Source organism: Peromyscus maniculatus, chromosome 4 (assembly GCF_049852395.1).
Source record: "Peromyscus maniculatus bairdii isolate BWxNUB_F1_BW_parent chromosome 4, HU_Pman_BW_mat_3.1, whole genome shotgun sequence".
NCBI classification, from domain to species: domain Eukaryota; kingdom Metazoa; phylum Chordata; class Mammalia; order Rodentia; family Cricetidae; genus Peromyscus; species Peromyscus maniculatus.
The window spans coordinates 130,877,838-130,890,641 of NC_134855.1; the positions used below are offsets into that span (position 1 = coordinate 130,877,838).

The following is a 12,804-nucleotide window of genomic DNA, read 5'->3' on the forward strand; positions in this document are numbered from 1 at the left end:
TCAACAAACCATCTGGGGCCAATGTCTGAAGCAACAGATGAATGTGCTTAAGCCTTTGCTGACCACTGAACTCACTCAAAAGGTGGGTGGTGCCATCCTGAGAAAGCTGATACTCAGAGGTGCCCCCTCCCTGTACCAGCTAGGAAGTATACAGACCACCCCAACCAACACCTCGTGTTCTTTCTAGGCTGCATCAACGATCGGAAGGAGCAGCTGAGGCAGTTGTTCCGATCCCTTCAATCACAGAAGAAAACTCCAGGCTGACCCCAGCCAGGAGTGAGGCCCTGGCAGGTGCCGCCCCGGCCTCCCAGGATTCCAGCACAGCGCACCGGTCTTCATCTCCCTCCAGCCTGGCAGCCATTTTACTGGATAGGCAGATAGGCAGCCTCTGCTTGTTACTCGGACCAGACACCCTAGACTCCTCACTCCAGCCACCCCCACCCCTGGCATCTTTGAACCAGGGACAGCCAATCCTTGGGACTGGGTGGGCTCATCCTTGACAGATTGGTAACTCGGCCCAAAGAGGCCAAGCAGCGAGTTCTACCATCCAGAGAGCACATCTAATAAAGCACAGGCTTTGAGTCACTCAGCACTGGCCTGATTCGGGATGCCACTGGCATTTTCCTGTCTCTTTGGTCACAGTGAAGGGTCCACTGGGCTAGGAAACTTGTCTTTAAGCTATGCTTGCAAAGTAAATGATTTTGGATTGTCTACTGGAAGCCTGGGAGAGTGCCAAGCCCTAAATGTACCCTGTCCTCTGCAATGCCTTGATTCACGTGGACCCATGGACCGGGCCATGTGAAAACCACAGAACTGGAGTCTCCTGTGTCTCAGATGAAAATGAGATTTGGGAAAACCCACCTCTCATTGAGACTGAGTTTTAAAATCAGAAAGTGAGGCTACAATCGACAGGCAAGATCACATGGGGAGTCAGGGGCATTATCACATTTTGCTCAGAGGCCTCCTCCTGGTCTAGGGGGTGGCTGTAAGCCTGAGCTGGAGGCGACTCCTCCATGGAGAATGGGTTTCTAGTGGGGCCAGGCAGCTCTGCCTACCTCTGGGCAGTGCTTTTGCCTACAAATACAGTCCTGAATGCCTAAAGTAAGCCTGAAGAAAAGTATGGGAAAGAAATATCAGCAAAGCAAGACGTGCACCAACTGGCCATGGGCTGGGAGCTGAGCCACCCTGGACCTTCTGTTTCCAGAGCTCAGGAGTTTCCCACACACACAACCCCGGGCATGGACTCTAGGTTCTCAATTCCAGGATGCAGAAGCAATATTCCAGGGGAGAAGCTGTGTGCCAGGCAGATTTACCAGGTGCCTGCCATCAAAGTGAATCCTGCCGAGTTTGTATTTTATTCATTCGGTTGGAATCTCATGAAACGGTGGGGAGACAGTAATATCCTCCCTTCGGCCCTGCAGTTTGTCCTGAGTGGACCACACAGCATCTACAGTCAGTAGATCACACACTGTTCAGCCCCTGCTTTGCTTGGCCCACTTCACGGTTCAAGAACCTCCCTCAGCCTGGGCTAAGCCAGCACCTCCCTCTCTGAAGCTGTGGTCTTCTAACTAGAACCCAGTGAAGACATGCACCTTGGTCTGGGTCTATCACAGGCATGCCTATAAAACCCAAAAACCAAAACTGCAGGCATGGGCCAAATCTGCCGTACATTAGGTGTTTTTCTTGATCAACACATTTTTAAATATTCCCTGAAGGCATCAGCTATATTTAAAGTATTTGGCTTAGTTCTAATTCTTAGTTCCTTTGATTGTTTTTTGAGACAGGGTCTCTCTGCATAGCTCTGGCTGTCTTGGAACTCAGAGAACCATCTGCCTCCTGAGTGCTGGGGTTAAAGGCATATACCACCACATCTGACCAGTTAATTTTAAAGATTGGTATCTGAGTGTTTTGCTTTTATGTACATATGTGCACACGTACCTATGGAAGTTAGAAGGTATCAAATCCCCTAGAACTGGAGTTATGGATGGTTATGAGCCACCACATGGAGCTAAAAACTAAACTTGGTCTTCTGCAAGAAAGGCAAGTGCTCCTAACCCCAGAGCCACCTCTCCACCCGTCTTTCATCTTGGAAGAAACTTGGGATCTGATGTAACTATGGACCAAAATGCAGCGAGAGGAGCAGACAGTGGCCTCTGTCTACTCTCGATGTCATGCATTTTAAGGCAGGAGTCACCTCGCTTCCTAAGCAGCACTAAAGGGCTGGGCCCTGTGAGGAACCGAGGGAGGCGACAACTCAGAGCTGTGTTTGTTCATGTTTATTGAGCCTCAGGGAACAGAGGCCAGTTCCGCTCTCACAGCACATTCCCACTATGCAGTTAGGCCAGCTAGCCAAGCCCTGCTGTCAGGTCGTGAGGATGCTCCATGGTGAGTCACATTAGGAAGGACACTGTCTGCCTGCCCTGGGCCAGCAGTCTGTAAGGCCTCCCATCTCCAGAGCAACCACAGAGGGTGATTGACAGCACCGCTACGGAAAGCCAGCAGGAAAACGGACAGGAGGGGGCACCGGGGAAACATGCCTACCCTGCAGCTGGTGTGGGGCACTCAGGGTCTGTCTGCTTCACAATGAAGTGAATGTCTGTCTCCTCCTTATTCCAACTGTCACACATATTGCATGAAAATGCCTCACCATGCAGAAAGCTGGAATGAAGCTCCCAGTCCAGCCTCTCCCTCCACCCCGGCCAGGCCCATCCACACAGCAGGCTACTGTTGAGAAGTGCCGGCTGCAGCCATCTCACACCCCCACACACCTACAGATGGCTGTCAGGGGCTGTCAATAGGTCTTGTGTCCACCGAGCCCTGGCAGCCAGGCCAAGCACACAGAACAGGCTAAGGGTTCTCTCTTGTCACAAAGCAGCCAAGCACTACAGAAAAAGGTTTTGTGCAGAAGCCACATTCTTGATGCCTGTCCCTTAAAGAGGCAATCCTGTCCTTGCAGGTCTCAAGGCTGGAGGGGCCTAGTAGAGGTCCCCCATCCTGCTGTTTGGGTCTCATCCTTTCAAAATGACCTTGAGGGCTTTAAGCTCATCCTGGTTGAGGGGGTTCAGGTTAAAACCCTTCAGCTCCGGTTTTCCTGCAAGGAGAAGATAGTCATGATCAAATTGGGCCCCCTGCTGCCCAACCGACTGCTGACTCTGGAGTCAGGCCCAGGAAAGTAGCTAACACTGCACTAACACTGCCAACTCGGCCTGAGAGGTGCAGGGCTGGGCCTGATTCTGCAGTGCACAGGCTGACACAAGTCAACACCGCTCCTGGCCAAGAGCCGGCCAAGCCATGACTGCTGCACACAGACCTGCAGGTTCTGATCAGACCTGTGATCTGATGTGCAGAAGTTTACCCAAATTTAAGCTCTGCCCTCTGACTGAAGCCTTCTGAGTTTCTCCTGTCCTCGCTACCCTGGTACCCACACCATGCAAGATCACCCCAGCAGCTCTTGGTGCCTGGAAAAGGAGCTGAGACAAGAATAAGCTCCACAAACCTCTGCATCCTACCTCTGAGCAGCTACAGACAACCACTGCTCATTTCCCACTGCTTTCCACACCTGCTCTCTAACATTCTTTCAATGGTTTCTTCCCCTCCCCTCCCAGCTTCCAGCCCTGCCAGGCAATACCTTGGGCTTCAAAGAGGCGGTTAACTTTCACTTTAAGTTGATTCCGGAGTCTTTCTATTTCTTTATCCAGGTGCTCCTGATCTGAAAAAATTGTAGCAGGCAGGACAAGGTTATATTACAGAGAGGGACCCCAGTCTCCACCTAACACCTTTGAGAGTCAAGGCCAGTAGCACACAGGAAGGAAAGGTGACCTCAAAGATCAGCTGAGAAGGGACACTACCTGCTCAAGGCCCTGAGCTGGCCCAGAACATGGCCTGCCACGCATACTTACTCAAAGCATGCTGGGTATTGATTGGTGGAGAGCCAAGAAACTTTACAAATCCAAGTACCATCAAGGTCCTGTGAAAATATGACCTAAGTAGCCAATGGGAGAGCCTACTGCTCCAGCATAACCTGGATATGGTCAGCCATGGTGGACAGGAAGGACCAGCCTACCATCACCATAATGTGCACCTGACAAATGGTACACAGGAACCTATCAAAGCTGGATCAATCAACTGCTGGGAGGGACATTCTACTCAATGAGTTCACTGCCTAGTCTCACTTCCGGAAGAGGAAAAGCCCTGACTAGCCATGCTCCACAGCCTTGGTAATGGTTTTATCTCTCACTATAAATAGGAAAGTGTCCTGTGAACTTGTTCAGCCTATATTGATTTGGTGGAAGTCTGATGACTTCCTAGAACCCCCAGAGATCAGATAACATTTGAGGGTCATCAGGACCCCTGAGTTTTCAGCTGCATCGTCTTTGGCTCATTACCCATGCACAGTAACCCTTAATTTTTTTAAAAATAACTTTAAAAATGTATTACTATTATTATGTGTGTGGGTGTTTGCCTGCATGTATGTCTGCACCATGGCATGCCTAGAAAGTGTTGGATCCCCTGGAATTGAAGTCACACCAGTTGTGAGCTACTATGTAAATGACTGGAATGAACCTGGGTCCTCTGGAAGAGCAGCCAGCACTCTTAACGTGAGCCATCTCTCCAGCCCAACCCTTCATTTTAACCACACTGTTTTAATAGAATAGCTGAAATTTCCAGGATTGGTCTAGTTCCAGAAAGTATAAAGACATCCTGTCTTCAGGACCTGAGGCAACCTTGCTGGTCCTTTGGATCCACATGTTTTTCAAGGACATGAAAGAGAAAACAAGTGGACCCTGTCTTTCTCCCAGGCAATGACCCAGCAGCAGCCTTGTCTTTACAGAGCTTCTCCAAAGAGATTCTAGCAGTTCATGGTTTTGGAGGCCAGAGCAGTATGCCAGGCTGGGCAGACCATAGAGGCTTGCTCCTCCTACACTACATTTTCTAGCAGTGTAGGGGATGAAACCCAGAGCCCTACACAGGCTAGGAAAATGCTCTACCACTGGGCTAGGCCCCCGTCACACATCCACTTTTGACACATTCTCAACTGCAGGGGACATGAAAAATAAAAGCTCACTCAGGAGCTGGGGAGATGGCTCAGTCAGTAAGTACTTGCTCTACAAGTGCGAGGACTGAGTTTGAGTCTGCAGCACCCATGTTAAAAAACCAGGCATGAGCTGGGTGGTGGTGGCGCACACCTTTAATCCCAGCACTTGGGAGGCAGAGACAGGTGGACCTCTGTGAGTTCAAGGCTAACCTGGTCTACAAAGCGAGGTCTAGGACAGCCAGAACTGTTACACAAAAAAAAACCCTGTTTCATCCCTCCCTTCCCCAAAAGAGCCTGGCATGGCTAAACATGCCTGTAACCCCAGCACTAGAGGAGAGACAAGCAGATCCAGAGAACTTGCTGGCCAACCAGCCTAGCCAAAGAGGTTGGGAGACCCCACTTCAAGGCAATAAGGTGGAAAATGATAAAGGAAGATATCCTGTTCTGACCTTTGCATGCACATACCCAGTGCAACACATACATACACAGGCTCATGCAAAAGCTCACTTATCCAGACCCCTTTACAGATATGATGGCCTTGACCAGTAAGGTTTTGGCACAGTGACCTTATTTCCAAACAGAAAACAACGTATATGAAAAAAGCCCTTCACCTTTCCCCAGCCTGCTATACAGATATAAATCCTGCAATACTACAGTGACACTCAATGACCAAGGGACTACACTATGAGGCCACTATTGAGCATCTGGGAAACTGCTTTTGTTGTTGACTTTATTTTATGTGACAATTGTGTGTGGCTGGATCACAGAGGTCAACTTGAGTTGGTTCCTCTTTCTGCTACGTGGGTCTTGAGGATTGAACTCAGGTCATCATCAGACACATTTACCTGCTGAGCCATCTCAACAGCACTCTAGGGAGAAAAAATTGTTGTTGGTTTTCTTTCCTTCCTTTGGACAACTTTTTAGTGAGGAAAACAGAATGGTATTTCAAGCTCAATTTGTCAAGTTTTTGTAACCCAACTGACTTCTCACTAGTAAACAAGAGCAATGCTAGACATACTGTTTATCTCAACTCCACAACTGTGCTGTGTAGAGGCCCCACTTACAGTGAGGAACTGACCCACTGTGGCAGAGCAGGAACCAAAGCCACATCAACTCTCCAGCACAGCTGCCTCTCCAACTGCCAAAGCGTGACTCTTAGTGCCGGATTATGACTGATGGGGACCATCCCAGGACACCTTACCTTTCTGGATCATTTCCTTCGTCTTAGGGTGAGGCATTTTGATGAACATGTTCCCAAAGCAAACCATCACATCTTCTGAAATAGCAAACAGACATTTATTTCTTCAACATGTTTTATATCTTCTCTTTGAAGCACTGACTATCTGCCAGGCATTGTTTGGATGCTAAGAACATAGCCCAACAAGACGGTTCCTGCCCTTGGGGAACTCATGTCAGAGCCAAAGGCGGGGAATAGCAAGCTGTTTCTCCATACTGCTCAGAACTACTATACAAAAATAAAGCTGTTTAAGGGTGATGGGAAGCATGAGAGGAGAAGTATGAGCTCTCTTTGGAGATGTGACATCCAGGCAGAGAACTGAGGAGAGGGAGGACATCTCCCTTAGATACCTGGGCAGACAGACAGAGGCAGGCGGAGGAGGCAACAGCCGGACTCGGCAGTCCTTTGATGCCAGGACAACCAGGAGACCAGTGAGTCAACCCGTGGGAGAGTGGGCACTACCACGGTGGAGCCCATGTGGGGCTGGGCCATGGAGTCCTGCAAGACAACTCTGGGTTCTACTCTGGTGAGATAAGCAGCCGGTGGAATGCACGTCGGTGCCCTTCATTACGGCCTGAATGCTGCCCATCTTTCCAGAAGTGCTTCATGTTGTCCCCTGCTTGCGCACACTGCCACAGCCACCTGGCCTCATCTAAAGAGCCCCACCTCCTCCCTCCTAGGCAGTCTCAACACCCACTCACGGTCAACTCGAGCGTTAGCTTCCTCACACTTTTCAGTTACGTTTACGCTGCTTTTCCTCGTGTGGAACATAAGGGCAGACTGCTAGTGCTCTTATGTGCTGTGAGCACTCAGTATCTGCCATCAATGAGCTGCTAGTGCTCTGATGTGCTGTGAGCACTCAGTATCTGCCATCAGTGAGTGATGAGCTAATGGCCTGCCACTGAAGTGAGCAGCTAAAACCCTGAGTCACAGCATATGTCTGACCTGCAGCGTTGGCCCGCTCTTCTCCGCAAGCTGTTTTAGTTTCCTGTGGGGCTGAGTCACAGTCCCAGCCTCCTGCCTTGTCTCTACCAGGGACAATAAAGGCCTTCAGAAGAGAACTGAACCAGTTTCCAGGGCTTCAGTGAGGATGTCACAACTTACCAGAGTTGCTCAGGTCCTTCTGTAGGGCCCTCAGGCCCTCTCGGTTCTGATTCCTCTTGGTGTCCAGGTCCACAATCTGAAAACAGAGGCAGAGAGAACTCAGCTGTCTGCTGCCCCAACCTGAAAGCATCATTCCTGGCTAACTCCAATGTCCTGCCTAACGTGGACGGACTCAAGTGTGACTGTGACTTCACCCGCTCAGCTGCCAGCTCCTCCGCTTGTACAGGAGCCCCCTTCCTCCCGAGCAGGCGGTAGGAAAACGTTTACCAATTAAGAATCATTTGTATCATCCATTCAAACTCGAGCATGTACCAGGGCCATCAGGGAGGTGAGTGTCTCCTCTAGACAGGGATTATTGACAGGCTATTGTAGGTAATTCTGACAGTCTCACTACACATTCAATCACCCTGGACTGGAACAGTATAGTAGGACACCACCATGACAGCTACTCAGGAGGTGACTCTGGGGCTGGAGTACACAGGAATCCTGCTGCTTGTGAACCATCACACCTCCTCACTATAGACCACAAGGAGTAATTATGACAGCTTTTGGAGACGATTTTTCACAGTATATTTCTCACCCCATCACTACCATCTGGTCCAAATCCAGATCATCTGGATTAACTAAATAAGTGGCTCTCAACCTGTGGGTCTTGATCCTTTCACAGGGTCACCTAAGACCACCGGAAAACACAGATATTTACAATTCATAACAGCAGCAAAATTACAGCTTTGAAGGAGCAATGAAAATAATTTTATGGTTGCGGGTCACCACAACATGAGGAACTGTATTAAAGGATCGCAGCATTAGGAAGGTTGAGAACCAATGATCTAAATGACTCTTTGCACGCAAGGAAGCAGCCAGAGAAAACTCTTTTAAAACCTAATACCTATAATCCCAGAACTCAGGAGGCTGACGAAGGCGGACCACGAACTGTTCAAGGATATCCCAGACTACGTAGTGAGTTCTAGGCCAGCCCCAAGATACATGAGACCCTCTGAAATTTAGATCAACCAATCAATCAAAATCCACTGAAAACATCCGCAGCAGGAACTTAGAGACTCACTCACAGATCCGGAGCCAAGCTCCTCTCTCGGGTCTACGAGGCCCTCCAACCTCCCCCGCCCCCTCCTCGTCATCCTACTGCCCAACCAAATGCCGCTCGGGTCTCAGCAACCTGACTCACGAGGGGGGTCTGGGTTGCGTTTGGAAACCGGTGTCGGGGAAGCCGCATGCAGAGGGTAAGGATCTGGGGGAGCGGCAGGGGCAGGGCGGAAGGAAAGCGACTGTCCGGCTCGCTCCGGGACCCCGCGCGCTTGCGCACGGAGCTAGCCGCCGCCGCCGCCGCGTCTCTCACCTGCCGCTTGTCGGACAGCACAGCCTCGGCCAGCTCCTCCACTTCGACCAGGTACCGCAGCACCCGCTCCGCTTCGGGGGACAGCATGGCGACGCGCAGCGCTTGATACCGCTTTTCACACTGCCTCAACGCCGCTTCGGCTTCCTCCGCGCACGCGCCGCGCTGTGGACTTCCGGCACGCCTGCGCAGTGAAAAGAACACGGGCTTTACAGGGGCGGCGCATGCGCACCAGCGGAATGCCGGAGGGGCGGGTCTAGCTTTGGGAGCGGGGCAGGAGCGCCCCCTTCAGTCTCTGAGCGAGCAGCCCAGGGCTCTGCCTCTTGGCTCTCCCTCCCTTCAAAGGGTTCTTGAGCATCCACCGGATGCCAGGTTGAGTGTCAAGAACGCAGCAACGAATAAAGCATCCCGATTCTAGGAACGTCATCCCAGTGGGAAACAACGAACACTGATGACAAAATAATTGCATATTAATTATTCTAGAGCTAAGGGCTTTGGAGACACAGAAATCCTAAGTCCTGTTTAATGAACTGGTGACACTTTCAGCTTCCAGTTTATAAATAATGGGTGATAGAAATCCCCCTCACTCTCTCTCTCTCTCCGAAAGATGGAAAGGAAACAGCAATCATTTAAAATTTCATCTGGCCGCTGCGTTTGTGGAATCCAATGTCCACAATAGCAAGCCAAGCCCCACACAGAAGGAGCTGGAAACCGTCCAGGGTGAGCACTGAATTGTCAGTAAGAGCTGAAGAGTAAATTAGTATTCAAGACTTCCCAGAGGAGGTGGGGGGATGGCTGCTCAGCGGAACCCGAGGGTCCCCCAACCTCTTATTGTAGGGCTGCAAAGCTCGGGGTTCAGAGGTGAGGCCTGGGAGTTTTTGCCTCACTGAAGCAATTTTGCTTTTCTGTGTGTGTAACAAGAATCAACCCAGTGCCTCTCACACGCTCAGCTCTACCACTGAGCTGCATCCCATCTCATTTTACTTTGTGTGGGTGTAGGCGTTGTGTGTGTGTGTGTATGTGTGTGTGTGTGTGTGTGTGTGTGTGGTGCATGCACGTAATTGTGGGGGTACCTGTGCATATGCAGACAAATGCAGAGGCCAGTGTAGGGTATCAGGTGTCTCCCTGTCATTCTCCACCTTACTGTCTTGAAATAGGGCCTCTCATTGAACCAGAAGCTCTCTTTGGGGCTAGTGAGCTCTCTATATCTACCCAATGCTGAGGTAACAGTCCCACCCAACCCTGTCTGGATTTTTATGTAGGTGCTTGGGATTCGAACCCAGATCCCCATTCTTTCAGAGTGAACACTCTTACTCACTGAGGCCCCTCCCCAGCCCTAAGGCCTAGCTCTGATGGTCACTTTTTTAGTCTCCCTTATTGACTCCTGGCAACTTAGGCCTTTCATGCTCTGCCTCCCTTAAATTTCATGGCCACTTTTGTATAGACAGGATTATTACCTTTTAGTTTTATAGTTGCAGGCTGAGGCTGGGAGAAGGGCAGGTCAGACAGAGATTGCAGGGTGGGGGAACCGCTCTGGTCTCAACCACACAACTGTCTTTGGACATTCTCAAATTGTGGCACCTGAGGCCCAGAAGCACCTCCTCTTTGTCTGGCTTTGGGCTGCCTTCAGTTCCCAGAGACTGAGCCAGTTTACTGTGCAGCTGCCTGGTGTGGGGAAGGAGAAGCTTCATTAAGGATTCCTCATGGAGGGTGAATTTGTCGCCAAACCCAGGATGTTTTGTGTAAACACCTTCTGGTTCAGAAATGCAGGCACAAGCCCTGTGAAGGAAGTGGGGATATTTGCCAAAGGAGAAATGAGCCTTTCCAGGAATCCCTGGGGCCTGGACCCTAGCCCTGGGTCTCTCCACCTCGGGGCCAAAGATGGCTGGACAGGCCGACACCTCTGACCCCTGCCAGGTGGGCCTGCATGGAGTGGATTAGGGTAGGCCCCATGTTAACAGTTTCTTGGCTCTGACCATCCCTGAGAGGCCACATCTGGTCGCCGGACATTGGAGAGGAGGTCACAATCATCTCCAAGAGTCAAGACGAACAGGCTGTGGACTCTGGGACATCTCTGATATTTCCTAACTATTCTATTCATTTCATAAAAATGTAGCAATTTCCCAGGCTGGGAGATCCATGGATGAGTCTACCATGAGCAAAGCCAGGTGTGCCCACCTTCAGATTGGGGCAGGAAGTGGACAATGAACAGGGAAACGAGCAAATGTATCCTGTCTCAAGTGCAGTTAGATGTTGTCAGGTGCCCAGCAATGCCAAGTGGAGAGGGGGTGGTGCAGGAGCTGTTTGGGATAAAGCAGTCAGGGAGGGCTTCTCTGTGGAGGTGGCCTTGGAACAGAAGTGTAGGCGAGGTGAGGGAGTGAGCCATGTGGCTATCGGGTGAGGTGAGACAGTACTTCAGGCAGAGGCCACAGCAAGTCCCGAGACCCTGGGGTGAACATTTGGCAACCGTGGACGGCGAGGCTTTAATGCAAGTGGAACAGAGGGGTGAGGAAGAAAGGTAGGCGATGAGGCCAGAGAGGCGAAGGAGGCTCTGGATATATATGGCTGGAGAGAAGAGTGTCAATGCCTGATCCACAGGCTCTCACTGGGCGGCAGCCGCACTCCCTGATGCCCAGACCTGGCACTCCTTGGCACTTGCCTCTGCTCACTGAAGCAAGCTCAGTGGCAACTACCAGGTGAGTCCTGCAGGAAGGAAGCCCTGGGAAGAGGAGGGAGGAATGAGGGATGGTATCCCCAATGGCTTTACTCCTCCGTGGGGTTGCCAATGATGCTCCTCACGTGGGGCTGCTGCATCCATCCAGAGAGTGAAGGGTCACTGGACCAGCGGGCAGTGAGGGAGTCGTGGCCAATGGAAGGATTCTCGGGACATGTGCACTCACTTGCCGTTAGCCTGGTTTAACTTCCTCCCGGCCCTTTGCTCCTGTACAGCCATGCCATGTCTCCACCTCCCGAGGGCCCCTTTAGCTTGCTCTGTGTCCCCACCTCTGCACTTACCACATCACATTTTTTCCTCTCTCTAGACAGCTCCCTTTCTGAGCTTCTTGAAATGGAGACTGTGGATGGAAGTTACCAGACAGAAGTCACACCCATCTGAAAGACTGTGTGAGGCTGGTTGACGGAGTCAACCTTTGTGGTTGTGGAGAGTTGGAATGTTGTAGATTCAGAGATGAATTACATTGCACCGTCTCTATTCTCCTTACCAAAACCTCATTCTGTTGTACTTCATCTAACTGCAGTTCCCACCAACGTATTTAATAAATGGCTTGAATTTTGCCTTTATTTTGTTCTGAGACTAATAAGACCTCATGTAACCTGGGCTGGGCTTGGCGGCTCATGCCGTTAATTTCAGCACTTGGGAGGCAGAGGCATCTCTGTGAGTTCAAGGCCATCCTGCTTTACATAGAGTTTTCCAGGCCAACCAGGCAGCCATTGTGAGACCCTGCCTCAGAAACAAACAAACAAACAAACAACAAAATAACTCATGTAACTTCTGTCCATGGTGGAGCAGTCACCTGAGATAAACTGAGTCTGTGTTTGGGACTCTGGGCTCTCATATTGGCGGCTCAGAATAAACTGTATTATTCCCTTTGAGATGACAGCTAGGTTTGCCCGACAGGACCTTGGCTGTCAAGTTCATTGCTGTATCTCTGGACCAAGAATGTGCACGGTGCCGTCATTCTCAGTCAGTGAATGTGGCACAGCCAGCCCGGGAGGCCAGCAGGTTAAGTCCAGGCTAGGTGCCCACATGGCTAATATATTGCAGAGGCAATTTAAGCTCTAGGCGGAGGACCTTTTGTTCCTCCTCCTCCTCCTCCTCTTTTCCCCCTTCTGTTTGTTGTTGTTGAAACAGGGTTTCTCTGTGTAGCCCCGGCTGTCCTGGAGCTTTCTCTGTAGACCAGACTAGCCTAAAACTCAGATTTACTGGCTCCTGCCTCCTGAATGCTGGCATCAAAGATGTGGGCCACCACCACCCAGCCTTATTTTGTTCCTTCTTAATCTAAAAAATTCTATCTGCCGGGCGGTGGTGGCGCATGCCTTTAATCCCAGCACTCG

The 12,804-nt window shown here is 50.7% G+C and overlaps 2 protein-coding genes across 6 annotated transcripts in view; one reads left to right on the forward strand and one right to left on the reverse strand.

Annotated features, from left to right (window-relative positions):
- The window catches only part of Ttll9 (tubulin tyrosine ligase like 9), a 58,164-nt gene extending 57,575 nt beyond the window's left edge, over window positions 1–589 (forward strand). For all 5 annotated transcript variants that reach the window (XR_006071571.2, XR_001579368.3, XM_016003936.3 and 2 more), the window contains one exon: window positions 188–589. Coding sequence is in view for 3 of the 5 variants with exons in the window: in XM_016003936.3 (XP_015859422.2) it covers window positions 188–264 (77 nt within the window). In the remaining 2 variants the exon portion in view is untranslated. The remainder of the gene's footprint in view (window positions 1–187) is intronic.
- Window positions 590–2,261: 1,672 nt separating this feature from the next.
- Window positions 2,262–8,906, reverse strand: Pdrg1 (p53 and DNA damage regulated 1). Its single transcript, XM_006985474.4, has 5 exons — window positions 8,734–8,906; window positions 7,377–7,452; window positions 6,237–6,311; window positions 3,629–3,709; window positions 2,262–3,091 (listed from the first exon to the last, which is right to left on the reverse strand). The coding sequence occupies exons 1-5, from the start codon at window positions 8,818–8,820 to the stop codon at window positions 3,009–3,011; spliced, it is 402 nt and encodes a 133-aa protein (XP_006985536.1). The 5' UTR covers window positions 8,821–8,906; the 3' UTR covers window positions 2,262–3,008.
- Between the last annotated feature and the right edge of the window lie 3,898 nt (window positions 8,907–12,804).